At 39.6% G+C, this 18,262-nt stretch overlaps 1 protein-coding gene across 1 annotated transcript in view; it reads right to left on the minus strand.

Moving 5' to 3' along the window:
• Positions 1 to 519: 519 nt before the first annotated feature.
• Akr1d1 (aldo-keto reductase family 1 member D1) overlaps positions 520 to 18,262 on the minus strand; it is a 36,081-nt gene continuing 18,338 nt past the window's right edge. Inside the window, exons 4-9 of the mRNA XM_034519303.2 lie at positions 18,013 to 18,090; positions 12,121 to 12,243; positions 10,936 to 11,045; positions 9,997 to 10,162; positions 5,358 to 5,440; positions 520 to 2,775 (exon numbers count right to left, since the gene is read on the minus strand). Coding sequence (XP_034375194.2) covers positions 2,733 to 2,775; positions 5,358 to 5,440; positions 9,997 to 10,162; positions 10,936 to 11,045; positions 12,121 to 12,243; positions 18,013 to 18,090 — 603 coding nt within the window. The 3' untranslated portion in view covers positions 520 to 2,732. The remainder of the gene's footprint in view (positions 2,776 to 5,357; positions 5,441 to 9,996; positions 10,163 to 10,935; positions 11,046 to 12,120; positions 12,244 to 18,012; positions 18,091 to 18,262) is intronic.

The raw sequence follows: 18,262 nt of genomic DNA on the forward strand, positions 1-18,262 counted from the left end.
TAAAAATTTCTTTATTTTTATGAGGATATTAGTGCTTTTAAATTAAGGGTCATCTTCCTTCAGTCTGATCCCCATATTAATTAATCATAGGTATTGTGACCCTTTTCAAGTAATGTCATGTTTTGAGGCATTGGAGGTTGAGTTTTCAATAAACTTTGGGCAGAGGAGAGGGAGGAATACTTTATACCATAGTAGATGAAATGTCAGATTTACGGATTTTCTGTCTCTAACTCTTTTCCTTCCATCTCTTCTATAGTTAAGATTGAACTTATTCTTCTTCTGTTGGGTTTTTTTGTTTATGTCCCCTGACAAATGGCAGGACTCTTTTTGAAGTATCTACCTCTAGGAATGGTTTTTCATGAAAAACCCTAAAGGGCTCTGGCAATGGAGATGGACTCAGATTTTTCATTCTGTACCCTTTTCTTTCTTCTCTTCCCAAAGCTTAACCTCAGGCTCTTTCCATTTTCTTTGATGAAGATGTTTCTCCCCTGTCTTAGAAACAGAACAGAGATCACATGCTAGAACAAATCATCATATTTTATTAATTCTTGTGAATAAAATATTTCCCAGAGAACAGCATTGTTAACAGTATTGAAGCAAAAATGATTCATGTTGATCACATTTTTAAGTGATAATTTCTCAAAAATGTTTCTATTTGGGCCATTTGATTTCTTCTACTGATATTAAAAATACATTATTTTTTAAAGAATCCTCTCATCCTTTGAAAGTGATCTAATATAAACAAATGTACTATATCTTTAGATGAACTAAAAATAGATACAGTTGTAATCATTTGACTCACATTTTAAAAGTTTTATTTAGCAAAGTTATTTGTACTCTTTTAGAACTTGCAGCTTTGTCAAAATTCCAATAGCTACCCCAGTATGTTCTTAAGATATTAAAAAACTACATTTATAAAGCTTTATCTTCCAGCATTTTTCTAATCCTCCTTAAAAAAAAATCATTCATTTGGGGGCTGGATAGATGACCCAGCTGCTAAGAGCACTGGCTGCTCTTCCAAATGACTTGGGTTCAATCCCCAGCACCTATCTGGCAGCTTACCATTGTCTGTAACTCCAGTTACAGGAGTCCTAACATGTTCACACAGATACACATGCAGCCAAAACACCAAGGCACATAAAATAAAAATAGTTTTAAAAAGATTCAAAAAAGAGAAAGAAATAGGGTGTTAAAAAAATCATTCATTTGAAATCACCATCTTGCCTTCCGGTTTCCATCTGAGCCCTGGAGCTTACCCTGTGCCACAGCTCTCCATACCAGAATCTCGCCCAGAGAGAGCTGGTCTCCCCCTCCAGAAATGCTGACACACTTAAGATCACAGGTGAGACCACCACTATTGCTCCAATACCTAATCCAAATGGGACCGCCAGGAGCCCACAGGATACAGGAACCTTGGAACAGCCGGGGACAGGATCCTTCCGGTTTCCATCTGTGCCCCAGAGCTAACCCTGTGTCACAGCTCTCCCTACTAGAATTCCACTCAGGGAGAATTGATCTCCCAGGAGTGCTGACACACCTAAGATCACAGGCTCACAGACTCACAGAAGGGACAAGCTACAGTCAGAGACAGCAGGACCAGCTAACACCAGAGATAACCACACAGCAAGAGGCAAACGCAAGAACATGAACAACAGAAACCAAGACTACTTGGCATCATTAGAACCCAGTTCTCCTACCATAGCAAGCCCTGGATACCCCAACATACGGGAAAAGTAAAATCACAATCTTCAGACCATTTTACAATACAATTCTTGATTTGTATATATTGATTGTTTCTTGTCGCCCTACTTGGTGGTTTTCTTGATGAGCATGGGCAAGAATGATTGCAGCACAGTATAAGTAGGGCTTACCAGCCATGTGGAAGCTCAGGGCATTAAAAATGGAAGCAAGACCAGCAGTTCAGAATTCAAGACTGGTCTCAGATGCACAGCAAGTTTGTGAGCAGACTGAATTACATGAGACCCTGTCTCAACTCCCCACCACCCTGAACAAAAACAATTTAAGAAAGAATCGGTACTGGCCATCCTTCAGCACATTAAAAGCGGAGTGGGCACACTGGATGGAAACAAACGATAAAAACAGAACCATTATGGTTTTGCTGCTTGTCCTGACTCCCATCCTCATCCTGGGTCTTCAACCTGCCAGGCAAGTACTCCTGCAGAAACTTCTACCCCTGTATGTTTTTCTTTAGGACTTTTCTAGACTTCCAGTTCTGTCTATACTCAAGATGCATTGATATTGGCATGTGGTTTCTGTCTCGGTTGTGTCCATCTTGCAACTAATGGTCCAAACATTTGGTAGGTCAGGGTCATGGTCAGCATCTGGAAGCATGCCAACTGCAAATCTCTTTGTTGTCCCGCTAAAGGCTAAACAAATCGGACTCTCTGTGGTAGTCTCAGAATCATGGGTTAGAACTTACTTTTATATGCTACTTTCGAAGTAAAGTTTAATGATTTCCATCAAACAGTCTAGAAGACATTGATCTAAAGATATTAGTAAAATATTTGCAAAGAACTACTTAGATTTAAATCTTCTTTTTTCTTCATCAGAGCTAAGTTGAGTTAATCCTACACAAAGGTTAAGCATGGTGTGTTCTGTTCATCTTAATCTGAAGATAGCAAGACCGAATTTATTTCTACATCTGGAGATGATTAACCGGCTCAAGATCTTGAATGAGAGAAGAAAAAACTCCACTGAAGCAATTTCCATGTTCAATATTCGTCATGAAATGGGTATTCAGGATGGTCACTCCACCTGCCAAGACAACCCCGCAAGAGGAAGACAGTTTACTCTAATAGTGGCGCAGATGTGTTACCAGCATCCTTATGTCTTGTTTCTAGTCCTTTCCCTTTGGTTTCCCCTTTTACTTTCTTCTCATTTCCCCTTAAGCCATTCCCTTTCCATGATGATACACAGAGTAGGCAGGCATGGAAAAGTTGGTTGTAGCTACATCATTTCACTCATAACAAAACAAGATGAGAAACTTCCTGCCTGTACTTGCATTCCAAGTGTTACTGTTTGTAATAATGATGATACCATCTTATATTGTTACAATAATGACCATGATGATGATGATGACCCTAATTTTTAAATAACAAATGTGAGAGTGTCTATAACAGTCTGGAGTATGTGTATGTCTATCATGGAACAATAGCCAAGATTTAGCTTTCTGAAAGGACTACAAAAATACAAAACAAACATGGCTCTCCAATGTCAGAGGTCAACAAATTAGCATCAGAAAAGAGGCACAGCTCATTACCATTCAAAGACACAGTTTTTGTTTAAATTAAGGGAGCTTAATCTTCATATCACTTTGTTGATTTTCTATTTTTTTCTGAAGAATCAGTCATTTTCCCTAATATTGTTAAAATTGGTATTAGTATTTCAAATGTAAATCATATAATGTGTTAGTAAAAGAAAATCAATAGAATGGTAGATTTAGTCCATATTATTTCTTCATTTAATGGTATTTTTTTCAGTAGAAATAACATATCTTCAAGAGCTATTGATGAACTATGGCTTAGTTTCCAGTAAGAGAGTATGTGTGCTTGCATTTTCTTATGTGTTCAGAGGCTGGGTGGTATGTTTTAATGCCAAGCAGTTGTTCTCCCTGGAAAAACTCACATTTAGGAGCTGCTTTATTACAGTAATTCAGAAAAATCAATGCTAGTGCATTCAAAATACTTTCCGACTCATAAAAAGTAGTGAGATCAATTGTGTTCCGACTCTATGCATTTATTTTAATGGGTGCTGCATATCTCACTGCTTAAAGAGAAGACCAAATAAAGTCACTGCCAACATTATTTGAGAAATCAAAAAGAGTAACAGGAAACAATAAAGAACAAAATATATGCATACATATACACATTTGGCTGTGTATAAGGCACACTAGTTTTAATTCAAAAGATCTGCAGTGTTTAGGGAACAGTGTCTTGGGTGAGCTTGACAATCACTATAGATGGTGTGATGGTTGTATATGCTCAGCTGAGGGAGTGGCATGATTAGAAGGTGTGGCCTTGTTGGGGTAGGTGTGTCACTGTGGGTGTGGGCTATAAGACCCTCATCCTAGCTGCCTGGAAGCCAGTATTCTGCTAGCAGCCTTCAGAGGAAGATGTAGAACTCAGTTCCTCCTGTACCATGCCTGCCTGAATGCTGCCATGCTCCCGCCTTGATGATAACGGACCTCTGAACCTGTAAGCCAGCCCCAATTAAATGTTGTCCTTCCAAGAGTTGCCTTGGTCATGGTGTCTGTTCACAGCAGTAAAACCCTAACTAAGACACAGGGTGTGGTAAGATCTCATAGAAAAGATAGCTGATAGGTAGAGCTTGAAGCTCTGCATCATGTTTTTAAAAGACTTATTTCATTATTTGTATGTGTATAGGTGTTTTGGCTTCATATCTTTCTATGTACCACATGCATGCCTAGTACCTGGTGAAGCCAGAAGAGAGTGTCAGAATCCTGAGAGCTGAAGTCACAGATGATTGGCAGCCACCATATAGATGCTGAGAATTGAACCCAGGTTCTCTTAGCCACCAAGTCATCTCTCCAGCTCTATTCATTTATGTATTTAGTTTTGAAAGAAGTCTTCAAAATGTCTTCAATATGTATTTCTGGCTGGCTTGGAACTCACTGGGTAGAACAAGCTAGCTTTGAATTAAAAGAAACCCACCTGTATCTGCCTCCTGAAGGGTGAGCGTTAAGGTATGTACCACCATGCTCAGTTTATTTATTTAGTTTTATTTTTGAGTATTGTGTGGGTGTGAACTTATGTGTACTACATAAGTTTTTTTTTTTTGAGGACCAGTAACTCCCTCAGAACTGGAGTTATTGGTGATTGTGAGCTGCCTGATATGGGTGCTGGGAACTGAACCCTGGTCTTCTAAAGAACATCAAGTACTCTTAACCACTGAGCTATCTTCCCAGCCCCAAGGCTCTGAATCTTACAGGCAAGAAAGTATTTGACTTAAACTCTAGGTTCTTGGTTCACAACATGATACTCTCTTTACTACTACACAAGCAGGCTTCTCTCAGAATTTTTTTCAAAAGGAATTTGCTCCAGCTTGTGAATTGTTTTGATTTTTAATTAGATGTAAACAGTGTCATTTCAGAATTTGTGTTATTGCTCTAGCAGACGTAGCATGAAGGGTTAATTCTCCTTGTCTCCATGCCATGCCTTTACCTAAGTGGCAGACACATTCACTAAGCCTGTCTAATACTCAGAACACTCTGCTCATGCCTCATCCTGGTGTTTCTATGAGCACAGGTAAGAGTTCACAGGAGCCTTATTATTAACATGTGACAAACTCTCTCTGATTAGCGCTCCTAGGACACTTACATGAGCAACTCCACATAGCGGATGTTTTTATTCAAGGCTTCAATGTTCTTCATTTCTTCTTCGGTGAGGGAAAAGTCAAAGATCTAAATAGTGGAGATTGAAGACAGAACATTTGTGAAAATGAATCAGAGAGTGGAGACAGTAATCAGCTGAGGCCCTTTGTAAAAGAGCTAGCATCTCTGTGAGTGTCTGAGAGAGCTGGGCTCCTGTATGTGTGCATGTGGGGTGCATCAAAGAGGAGGGTCGGGGACAGCTTGATCTTCTGTTCTGAACTTTGCCTTGAAAACAGTTTTGCTTGGGACCAGTCAAACTTACCAAAGAGTATGCATTTAAAACAACTACTGTCCCACATGTGAAGAATTCTTATTTTTTTTATATAAAGCACTAGATTTTAAAGATTCTAGACTATTGCTTTACACACTGAAAAAAAAATTAGCCTTTAAAACTGCTTATTCTTCTCATTTACATCTCCCTGATAGCTGAGAACATTGAACATTTCTTTAAGTGTTTCTTGCCCATTTGGGTTCTTCTGTTGAGAATTCTCTGTTTAGCTTTGTACCTGGTTTTTTTTTTTTTTTTTTTTTTAAATTGGGTTATTTAGTTTGTTGATGTCTAGTTTCTTAAGTTCTTTATATATTTTGAAGTTGTGGAGTTGGTGAAGATCTCTTCCCATTCTGTGGGCTGCTATTTTGTCTCACTGGTGTCTCATTTCACAGCCATTAGAATATCTAAGATAAAAACCACCTCATGCCAGCAAGGCTGTGGACCAAGGGGAACACTTTTCCAGTGCTGGTGGGAACACAAACTTGTACAACCACTTTGGAAATCAATATGGCAGTTTCTCAGAAAGTTGGAAATTGATCTATCTCAAGACTCAGCTATACCACTCTGGGCCATATACCCAAAGGCCACTCCATCTTATCACAAGGATGTTTGCTCAACTATGTTCATAGCAGTTTTATTTGTACTAGTCAGAAACTAGAAAAAACTTAGATGTCCCTCAACTGAAGAATGGATAAAGAAAATGTGGTACATTTACACAGTGCAGTATTACTTAGCTGTTAGAAACAATGATTTCATGAAATTTGCAAGCAAATGGATGGAACTAGAACAAAAGTCATTCTGAGTGAGTTTTAACTCAGCCCCAGAAAGACAATCTTGGTATGTACCCACTTGTAAGTGAATATTAGCTGTAAAGTAAATGACAATCATGCTACAGTCCACAGACCCAGACAGGGTAACAGAGGGCTTAAAAGAGGAGGGGCACAAGAATCTCCCTGGGAAGGAGAAATAGATTTCCAGGGAATGACTAAGGGAGAGTGGGGTAAGAAACCAATGGGAGGTGGAACTAGCACTATGGAAATTTCATGGAATCTACAAAAGAAACCACAGCTAAGACTCCTAGCGATGGGGGGCACGGAGCCTAAACCAGCCATCTTCTGTAGCCAAGCAATGCCTCAAGTAGAGGGATGAGGACACCAACCCAGCCACAAAATTTTCGATCTACAGATTCTTCTGCCTGCAGAGTGTGCTGGGACCAGAGCCTAGCAGAATTGTCCTCAAAGAGACCAGAGAGACTTCATCCAGCAACTGGTGGAAGCAGATGCAGAGTCCCAGCAACTGACAAGAGGAAGAGCTCCTTGAGTTCCATGGACAAAGGGGAGGAAGGATCAGAGGAACCAGAGGGACCAGGGACACAGCTCACAGAATCAACTGACTGGAACTCCTGAGAACTTGAATCAACCAGGAAGCCTGGACAGGTCTGACCTAGATCCTCTGCATATGTTATGGGTGAGTAGCTTGGTGTTCTTACAGAAATCCTAACAGTGGGAGCAGTGGGAGTGGGGGCTATCCTTGACTCTTTTCCCTACTTTTTTTTTTCCCACTACTGGGCTGCCTTGTCCAGCTTTGATGTGATGGTATGTGCCTGGTCTTGTTGTAGCTTATTATACCATGTCTGGTTAATGTCCCTGGGAGGACTGCTCTTCTCTAAAGGGAGGCGAAGGGAAATGGGAGGCATGGGGAGAGGGGTTGTGGGAAAGGAAAGGCAAACTGTGGTTGGGATACACTGTATGAGAGAAGAATTTTTAAAAAGAGTAAGCTTGCTTATTCTGTTAATAGTAACAACAACAACAACAACAATAATATCTTGCTTTGTAGCTCAATCTGGAACATCCTAGGTATCCCTACCTCACAATCTTCCTGTGCCAACCTCCTGGGATCACAGGTGTGCAATTCTTTCTCTCACCATTTATAACATCTTTCTAGGGGTTTGTTAAAATTATTTTCTTTCTGTGTTTCTCACAGTCATTCATTTGGTGTGTGTGTACGTGTTGGTACTCACGTGGAGGTCAGAGGATGACTTGCAGGAATTGGTTCTCTCCTTCCACCATGTGGCTTCTCAGAATTGGACATTTGCTTGTTTTTGTTTTTTTTTTTTTGAGACAGGGTTTCTCTGTGTAACCTGGCTGTCCTGGAATTTACTCTGTAGACCAGGCTGGCTTCAAACACAGAGATATCCCTGTCTCTGCCTCCTGGGTGCAGAGATTAAAAGTGTGGACTACCATGAGTCCCTCCTATGAGTTCTTTTTTAAGTGATGGAAGTTTTGGCGACAGTGCCTCTAGTCACTGAACCATCTTGCTAGCCTGTTTTTATTTTTTTCCTAGCATTTATACTTTGTTTATGTTTTCATTTTATAATTATTCTGTATTAGCATTTAAAAATCTTTATTTTCCCTTAAAATCTATATAGTTTATCTGTTTATAACTTGTAATTATGTAAGCACTCTGTAAATCTACACTCTTTATAAACCGGCACTACTATAGGATAATAGACAAGTATGGGAGGGAAAGTGGGCGGTTCCTCTTCACTCACTACCCAGCTTTGTTCTCGGTCCAGGTACTAAACACGTTAGGAAAAAACACAGTGTACAGATGTGGCATAGCTATCTTCCTTTACTTATGCATTGGTGGTCTTCATGATCTGTTTTATGAAGACATAGAGGTAACTTTTTTTATTCATTTACCTTTCACAGGATATGTTAAACACACTTAATTGCTCCTCTATAGACCATTTCTAACTCTTCTTTTCAAAGAATTCCTTTCTTTGATTATTTATTACCCAAATATTGAAGTTCGATTCCCAACACCCATGTGTTAGCTTACAACCACCTATCACTCCGATTCCAGGGGATCTGGCATCTGCAGGCACCAGGCATGAACATAGTGCACATGTGAGCGTGCAGGCAAAACACTGACATATATAAAATAGAATTAAAAATCTAAACATTTAAAAACTTTAATTACATAAATCCAGCGCTAAGCAAACTAATAGCTCAAAAGAGGGTCCTTCTATGAATTTACTTTTTGCACACAGTAGGCCAGTGTCTACTCTGTGGCTCTACTGTGGATCCTAGTGACAAACTGCAACAGATCTTATGGGATCACAGATTTCAAGAAATCAATAATAAGAGAAGATTCAAAGATTTATTCTAATTATAGATGCAATATTTCCCAAATAAGGACAAGACCAAGTTTAAAACTCTACTTTGGCAAGTATATTAACATATCAATATATCTATATATCTATAAATATCTATCTCTATATCTAATTTGAAGAAAAGAACAGCCAAAATTAAAGTACCTTTTCAGATGAAAATTATTCTTTCTAGGATCATTCTACAAAAGACTATGAAATACAGGCTTCTGTGCTGTGCTATCATGTAAATTTGTCAAGTGTCTTTTTAAAAAAACAGTACCGATTCTGTTCTAGGAGTCAGTATGCGTAAGTAACTGGAACCTAGATTTGCTGTAAATCAAATAAGTCCATTTATTTTTATAAATTTTGGCTTTTAACTGAAGATGAACTTCCAAATTCTCCCTTTCTGTGTTGTTTCTAATCACTAATTTTCCTTGTTCAGTGTGGATTGATTTTTTTTTTTTGTAGTCTCTTTTATTTTGTGGCACAAATTATCTTGCGTGAGTGGAGATTTCACTCTATAAAATTAAATTAACTGCCAGGTAATCATGCCTGTAACCTCGGAACTTGGAAGGTGAAGGGAGAAGCTTCAGGAACTCAAAACCATTCTTAGCTACACAGAGGTTTGAGGCCAGCGTGGACTGCACTGGACCCTCTCAGAAAACACATCAACCACCCACGCTCTTGCTTGTCTTCTCAAAGCCTCCATATCATATAATTTCCCGTCAGAGAGAATGTTCCAAGAGGGAGAGCGTGTCAACTGGACTAAATGTGGCTCAAAGCCGTGACCCCACAAGGACTGAGAATGAAGTTCCCGATCTGCTCATGCAGAAGTCTCTGGTGACTCTGAGAAAAGCTGCCCACATAGACTGCCAGGGTGAGAGTTCGGTTTTAATGGGTCTAAAATAATAGGAGAAGTGAATTAAGAGGAGATTTCCTTTCCAAGAGGTTGCCTATAAACAGGAAGAGAGCAGTGGAAACGGCCAGAGAAAGTCTACGTAGGCTTTAGTCTACAAGTCTGTCTAGAGTCTGTCTGTTGGTGGGGGTTACACAGGCAGAGGAGTGCTCCGGGTGCAGGATGCAGAAGGGGCATGAACATTCTCCAGGGGTATCAGAGCAGACAGCACAGTCTTTTCACAGGTCCAAAGGTAGTTCTCTTACCTGAAAGTTTTCTTTGATCCTTTCGGGGGTAAAGCTTTTAGGAATGACGACTATCCCTCGCTGGATGTTGAAACGCAACACGATTTGAGCTTGTGTCTTCTTGTACTTTTCCCCCAGTGAGGTTAGGAGTTCGTCCTTTAACAAGGGTGGAGAAGATATGTTCACCCTTCAGGGAGGGGCGGTGGGGAAGAAAGGAAAACCCATGTCATCTATAGACGAAAGGCAAGAATTTATCAGTCACCTGCCAATGTTCTCCTTCACTGGTCACTGCCCACGACACTCAAGTCACCTCTAGTCAACTTCTCTGAGTGTAACAAATCATGGAATGAAGTGGTACTCTAGCATGAGAAGATCAAGACAGGCAGGTGGGTGGGGCTGATGCAGAGGACACATAATAGACATGTATATAATATAATAATATGTATATGTACATGTTCATGAATACACACAGAGACATACACACAAGTTCTCTCTCTCTTCAAGTGAGCACCTGTGGGATGAAGAATCTTACAGAGAGCTCAATTTGAAGTAGACATACAGAGAAAGGCAAAAAGACCAGAATAGAAGAAAGTAGCTCAACTCTTGAAATTGGGGTAGACATTTTCCTAAAGCAACTTGATTCTATCTAAGGTATTGCCACTGTGTACCTAATTCAACAACTTAAAAGCTTTCAAACTGCAGAAACTCTGTCCAGTAATACTGTAACATCTACTGAGTATTTCTTACATATCAGGCAGCCATAGAAAATGCCATACACGAGTAAACCCCTCAGTAAGGAAGGTATCCCGAGTTTTCATCTGTTTACAGGGATCTTGACATAAGCAGGCCATTTCTTGAAGGTCCCACAGTCAAAGACAATCTCCCACTCACCTATTTCACACTGGTTTTGTGCCATAACCACATAGAGACATTTCTTGATGAGAATACAGCATCACTTACCATAACGGGTTGCGACAGGTCCCTAAGGGGCTATAAGCGACAATGACGATGTCGTGCTGCTGGCAGAATTTCAAGAGCTTTGTCTGGGTGAAATACGGGTGGCACTCCACCTGTGTAGTTACATGAGAGACGAGAACAAAGCTAAGGCCTATCACCAAGTGCAGTTTCACACAGCTTTGAAAGCATTATTCAGGCGCTGTTGAGAGGACACAGTGGGTAAAGGCACATGCCACCAGGGCTTGTGACCTGACTTCCAATCCCTGGGATACACATAGTGGAAAGATAGAACCAACTTGAAACTAGAAAGTTGATCTCTGGCCTCCACACACATTGTGCTGTACACACACACACACACACACACACACACACACACACACACACAAATAAAAACGCAATGGAAAAACTCAAAACCACACATATAAATAGCTATCCAGAAAGGCTGAACAGTGGGCACTGGTTGATTCATTGATACTCTATCCTTTGCTTTGAAGAGTGTTGTTAAAACACATGAAACCAAAGTTTGGTAGGTTTTTTTTTTTTTTAATAGTATTTGTTTTAGTTTTATTTTATGTATGTGCATGTTCTGCCTCACATATGTGTGTGGGCACCACATTATGCAGCAGTGCCTGTGGAGCCCAGAAGATAGTGTCAAGCCCCCCTAGAACTGGCAAATGATTGAGAGCTGTGGTGGGTGGGACTCGAACCTGGGTCCTCTGCAGGTCTGATATGAATTTGTTACACGTAATAGAACATCATATTTAAATCAGACTTTCTCTTACAGTGAGACAAACATTTTCCCTAACTTTTATACTCCTGGGAATATTTTCTGTGAATTCCCATCTGTTTATTTTGTTTCCTTTCTATTAAGTCTTAAAGTTTTGTTTTGTTTTTTTTTTTTAATTTTCCCCGATCAAGTACTTTGATTCACTTGTATTAGTCTTTTAATCCCCTGGTTGAGGGATGGGCCCACCCACCCATCTCAAAAATATTAACCCAGAATCGCTCCTGTCTAAAGGAAATGCAGGGACAAAGAGTGGAGCAGAGACTGAAGGAAAGGCCACCCAGAGACTGCCCCACCTGGGGATCCATCTTATATGCAGACACCAAACCCAGACACCAATAAAAAAATTTTTTTTTAAAAAGTTCTACTGGATACCCCACTCAGCGAAAGCCACTCTGATTTACCTGGTTGATGACTGGCTTGTACTTGAGTCCTGGCTTGTTCAAGATGAGCTCCAGCTGCCTGCGGTTAAAGTTAGACACCCCAAGAGATTTCACCAAGCCAGCATCTTTGCAAGCTTCCAATGCCTGTAGGGTAAGTGCCAACAGTCAGGAAAGATGCTCTCAGGAGGCAAAAATGAATGTTGTTGTATACACCCACCCCATCCCCAAATAGATGCATATTATAAAAACTAAGACAGAAGAAAATGCATTTTGATAGATTCTAATGTATGCACATACTAGTAAAATCATTTACACTATCCATTTATAAATACGTTCAGTGGAGTGCAGATAAATATTTAACATCCTGCTATCCAGGGCAGGGAAATAACAACCCAGTTTATGGCATTTGTCAATTTCTGTGGTGTCACCTTATCACTAGGCTGTACTCAAGCAAGCCAACTGACACCCCTGACCATGGAGCTGGAAAGAGATATGCAGAGTTGGGTTTTGTAAGCTGGTGCCAGCTTGTTTCAACACACCATTGAAAAGGCAATCTCTCCCGTCTCCCTTGGCCCTCCTGCTACAATCTTGACAATATAGCCTGTGGATCTATTTCAGCATTCCCTAATCTGTTACACGGACTCATGTGTTATGTCAATGCTTGCTGCACTATACAATTTCTGTAACTATGTAGCAACTCTTAAATTTATTGTAACTCCTTCAACTTCTGTTTTAATTAATATTTGTAAGTTTAGTTTTGGTGGGTCTGGAGAGATGGTTCCTAAAGGACCCAGATTCACTGCCCAGCACCCATGTCACACAGCTAACATCTGCTTGTAACTCCAGCCCTCTACTGGCCTCCATGGGCCTCCACACATGCCATATGTCTATACAAAAAAACAAATAAAAATGTTAAAAATTATTCTTTGGAAATTTCATACATGCATACAATGCTTCCTCATCATGTCTCCTTCTTTTCTTTTTTTCTAAGTTCTTCGGGGGCACTGCAGATATTTGTACCTCCATAAAAATTTTAACATTAGTTTTTTCTTTTTTCTTATTTCAATGAGTGATTTTAGTCTGAGTCTTTGGACAAGTTTGGTGAGAATTAACATCATAACAAATTGAATTAAGAGATGCTATATATTTATTTCTCCATTCATTTAGATCCTTGATTTCTTTTAGTTATAAGCATAGTTTTTTAATGTTGAAAGCTTATGCATATTTTATCAAATTTCTATCTAAATATTTAATATTGTTTTTTTTAAAGATTCAATTTCTAATTGTGTGAGGCTAGTGTATGGATTGCATATAGTTGGTTTTATTTCCTTTTTGTCTCATGAATTATTTATACATGTTTATCTGTTCTTAAATATTTGATGTTTTCTCAGATATCTTTTTGTTTTTGGTTTCAGACTTAATTTCAATTGAATAAGATGGCACACTTTGCATAACTAGAATACTTAGATATTTTGTGAATGAGAAAACATAATTATGCTACATTTTTCCAAGGGTACTAAAAAACTGGAGTTCTATCTTTTGTTTGTTTGTTTTCTTTTTAGGCTTATTCATTTTTATTTATGAGTATGGGTAATTTGCCTTCATATATGTTTTAGCATCTCATGTGTGCAGTGTCCACAGAGGCCAGAAGAGTGCATCAGATCCTCTAGAATTCTTTTTTTTTTCCTTTTTTATTTTATATTTTATTTACATTTCAGATGCCATCCCCTTTCCCCATTTCCCCTCCCTAGAGAACCCCTATCCCATGCCCCCTTTTTCTTTTTGCTTTTATACATTTTTTAAATGTTAATCAAAGGCTTTATAAGTTTGGTAATGCTCAATCAGAAGTGTAACCCAATACCCAACCTAGATATATCAACTATCTTTGACTGGTGGAGACACGTGAACATCTGCCTCCATGCCCCACCTCTCTTTCTCTCTCTTTCTCTCTCTCATCACCTAGCTTCTCCTCTCCTTCTTCTTCTCCTCTCCTTACTCCATCTCTTCCTCTCGGTACTCCTTCCCCCTTAGCTCCTCCTACATATCACCCTTCCTGTTAAAAGTGACAGCCACTAGGCAAGAATTGCCTCTTTCCATCTACAGACAAATTACTGTCCAGAAAAGGACACACTTGCAGAATAGTCGACTGATTATATCTGCCTAGACAGAGTAATCAGCCCTTAATAATTCTGCATCACTAAGGTCTGTCAGATAATTCTGGGCCAGAAGGCTGAAGATTTGATGCTCCAATGTTCTGTAGTATAGGGGCTTTCCAGGTGTTCAGCGGTCTCTATAAATTGGCTAAGTTTTAGAAGCTATGCTTAGTGATTCCCATATTTTCAGTCAACTCAGTCATTCTGGACTTCTGACGGGGTTGAAGACCTATAGTCTCATAGCCAATCCTGGCTATTTACTTTGAGAGAAAAGATCTGCCTGGATGGTTTTCAGCTGACATTCATTCTAAAGCCAAGAAAAAAGCCAGGTTCAAAACTAAGTGTTTTAGTTAGGAGAGATGACAGAGTTTCTGGTTAGTCAACAAAATGATAGACTGGGTATTAAGACTATCTTGTACCTCACTGGTACAATTAGGAATAATTATCCTCTAGAATTCGAGTACTAGACAGTTGTTAGGTACCATATGGGTGTTGGAAACCAAACCTTCGTCCTCCACAAGAGCAGTAAGTGCTGTTAGCCACGGAACCCTGTCTCCAGCCCTCTGCTGGATTTGGGTGGAGAGCTCCATGAGAGTAAATTATGTCAAAAGGTTGACCACACATGAATCTCATAAATTCCACAGATTTTATGTGTATTATTTTTTCTTAATTAGTAAGAGGCTTTGAAATCCTTAATTACAGACATGGATTTCTCATTTTCTCCTTTTTGTTGTTTTAGCGTAGGCTTCGTGCCTAAGCACCTTTCTAGAAGCTGAAATAGTCAAATCAGATTTCTCTGGATTAAGGCTAAACTAATATATTTTTTCTATATGTTTTTTTCTATTAACATGCTTTTGTCTTTTTATTTAATATTATTTCATACACACACACAAGCATACACAAGCACATACACAAGCACACACGTAGTGGGACTTGGCTTTCTGCCTTTTGGCAAACTCTACCTTTACATTGAGGTGATTACACGACACATGCTCTGTAATTATTGACATCACTACGTCTTCCAAATGGGCATTTATCTTCTGATTTATATCACTCATTTCTCTTCTTTCCATGCCTTTCTTTTTTCAGTTGATTGCTTTTTATTATTCTAATTTGTTGATGCATTTACTATATTCTGAGAGGCTTAATTTTTTTTTCACCTAGCATTTCTCCTCGATATGCTAAAACCACATTATAACCATTGTGGGAAATGTGAAAGAAATGTATTGTCTTTTCTATCAAAGGAAAGGAAAACACCAATTTAAAAGACAACTCTGGCCTGGCAGTGGTGGCACATGCCTTTAATCCCAGCACTTGGGAGGCAGAGGCAGGCAGATTTCTGAGTTCGAGGCCAGCCTGGTCTACAGAGTGAGTTCCAGGACAGCCAGGGCTACACAGAAAAACCCTTACTTGAAAAACCCAAAAGAAAAAAAAAAGAAAAAGAAAAAAAAAGACAACTCCATAAAAATACTACTTAGCAAACAAACAAACAAACAAACAAACAAAAAACTTCTTCTCAGGTCAGAGTTTTCCTGAAATCAAGATATATGTTTAAGTTTATGTTCTATGTAAGGCTGGGTCCTGCTTATCAATTGCTCACTAACTTATCAGCCAATCACATAAGAACGTGAGGCTGGGCCTGACCACACCCTTCGGATGAGGCACAGGGCCCTTTGAGCTGGAATAAAGCTGCTATGATTGCTTGCTCGGTTTAGCACCTTCTCACCTTTCTGCAGAATGTTTTTAAATGTTCTGCACTGCTGAAATACCTCAGAGTGTGTGGTTGTTTTCTCGAGGCCCCAGGCCCATTCCCAGCACCATGTAGCCATGGGTTTCTTCTTTCTGTACTTAACATCTTTCCTTCTTCAAATACCGCCATTTTCTTCCTCCTGTCCTCTTAGCTTGAAATTCTAATTTTATTCTTTCTATCGCTGAGCTTTTCCTGTCATATTGAAGTGGTTGTTGTTGTTGTTATTTGTTTTGTTGTCTGTTGTTCATACTAAGGGTTTTCCTCATTCTGATTCTTAAATTCTATATTTTTTTCTAACTAATATGCACTCCCATGTGTTTTAAAATGTTTCCTTGTTAGTATTTTTCTTGTGTTTGCTTAAGTTGGGTCTTTTTGTTTGTTTGGTTTTTTTTTGCTCTTTATTTGTGTAGCTGATATCTCTTTTTAAGGCCTTTCAAGACAAACAACCCTTGGTCCTCTGTTCTGTTTACATTGGGATAGAACCGAGATAAGTTTTCTTCTGAAGTAAATGTGCTGCTACTTTGGGCCGTGTACTGGTTTTCCTTTCCAGTCAGCCCTTTAGAAGGGAGGACCAGAGTCCCAAGTTCATCACAACAAAAAAGTAAGTATATTGTCCTATCCAGCAGGGCATTAAACAGGGGTCCAGGGAGGTCACCTGAAAGAGAAGATGGGGGACAGGCAAACACAAAGAATGGCGAACTGTCTATATGCTGATGAAATCGCAATTTTTACTTTTTCACACAGGGGTTGGTTATATACACAAAAAGGCAGGATGTGGGGAAGGGGATGATGTGGGAGCATAGGTGTTCAGGGGGAGTACAGATATCTTCTAGAACAGTGTGTCAGCTGGGTGAAGGTTCAGGGGTCAGCACACTATGACTCTGCCTGTGATGCACTTGTCTTAATCTAAGTTGGTACTATCTACCAAGGTCACCTATCTACAAGGTCTATGACTAGAGCCTGGCAACTATCCACCAAAGCTGCTTGTTTACAATAGCTTCTAGCCATCTGTTCTAGTGTTTTTCCACAGAGACCCAAGACTTTGTGCTAGCAGGCTGACTTTAGGCCTATGGCTGATTTCAGGCCCTCAGTGTATAAGCAAAGCTGCCCCTGACAGTGTATGGCCTCTTGGACACATGCCATGGCCGTCAGAAAACCCATGAGACAGCTCTGTGGTTCACACCCTCAGCTGTTACCCCCCAGAAAGAAATAGACAGAAATCCTTACTCATCCCCATTCTCTTAGCTTTGGATTGGCAGATGGAGCTGGGAGTAAAGGCAGGGAGAGGGAAATTGTCAGGGTAAACCTTCAGCACTAAGCCACCCCCACTCCTCCCACCCCACCCCCGACCAGGGCAGCGTAGAACATCTTTTCCCTGCATTCACGCACAACAGTTTCCTGATGTTCCTGAATCTCCCCACTCATATACTCCCAAGGAAAAGAGCCAGTGGATGGTCCACAAATGGAACTAGAATAATTTTTAGCTTTACATGGACTATTTTTAATTTCGTTTAGACATCACATTAATTCTTAAAAACCCAATTTTAAACTCGTGAGCTATCTCATTTATGCTTTAAAGTACTATTTTAGTAGAACACACTCTCTGTATTTCCTTTTCCATTCCTGGTAATTACTGTCTTCAGCATGAATTCTTCACCACCAAGGCTAGCTGCCGAGCCTGATGATCTGAGTATAATTTTCCAGGACCCACACCTTGACCTACAGGGTATATGTGTACAAACACACACACACACAGACACACACACACACACACACACACACACACACACACACACACACGATTTCAAGATTAAAAGAAAGACTTACTGAGCACCTACAAGGAGAGGTTTCATATGTCTGCACGTGTGGCTAGAAATTCTGTTACTTCTTATTGAGTGTAACCACTTCAGCTGTCAGGGCTTGTGTAGGAATAATAGGGGCCTTAGGTAACAATGTAGGCCTTTTACAATTGCTACCCACATTTTACAATAGATGCCCACATGAACTCACCTCCCACGTGGCACACAGATTTGATTTGTAGTATATCATTCGGTTATTTTCATCTTTAGGATAATTTTCCTTTCCAGGCTGTAAAACACAGAACATCTATTTACACTTAAGAATTAAAAATAGATAATTTGAGTTGTCAATAGGCCACTATACTGTGACCTTGCAAGTCAAGTTTACCAATTTATATACTTTTCTAGTAAACATTATATGTATATATAATATTGTGGTAGCATAAAAGACATGTATATTT

The sequence above is a fragment of the Arvicanthis niloticus genome, chromosome 15, assembly GCF_011762505.2.
Source record: "Arvicanthis niloticus isolate mArvNil1 chromosome 15, mArvNil1.pat.X, whole genome shotgun sequence".
NCBI classification, from domain to species: Eukaryota; Metazoa; Chordata; class Mammalia; order Rodentia; family Muridae; genus Arvicanthis; species Arvicanthis niloticus.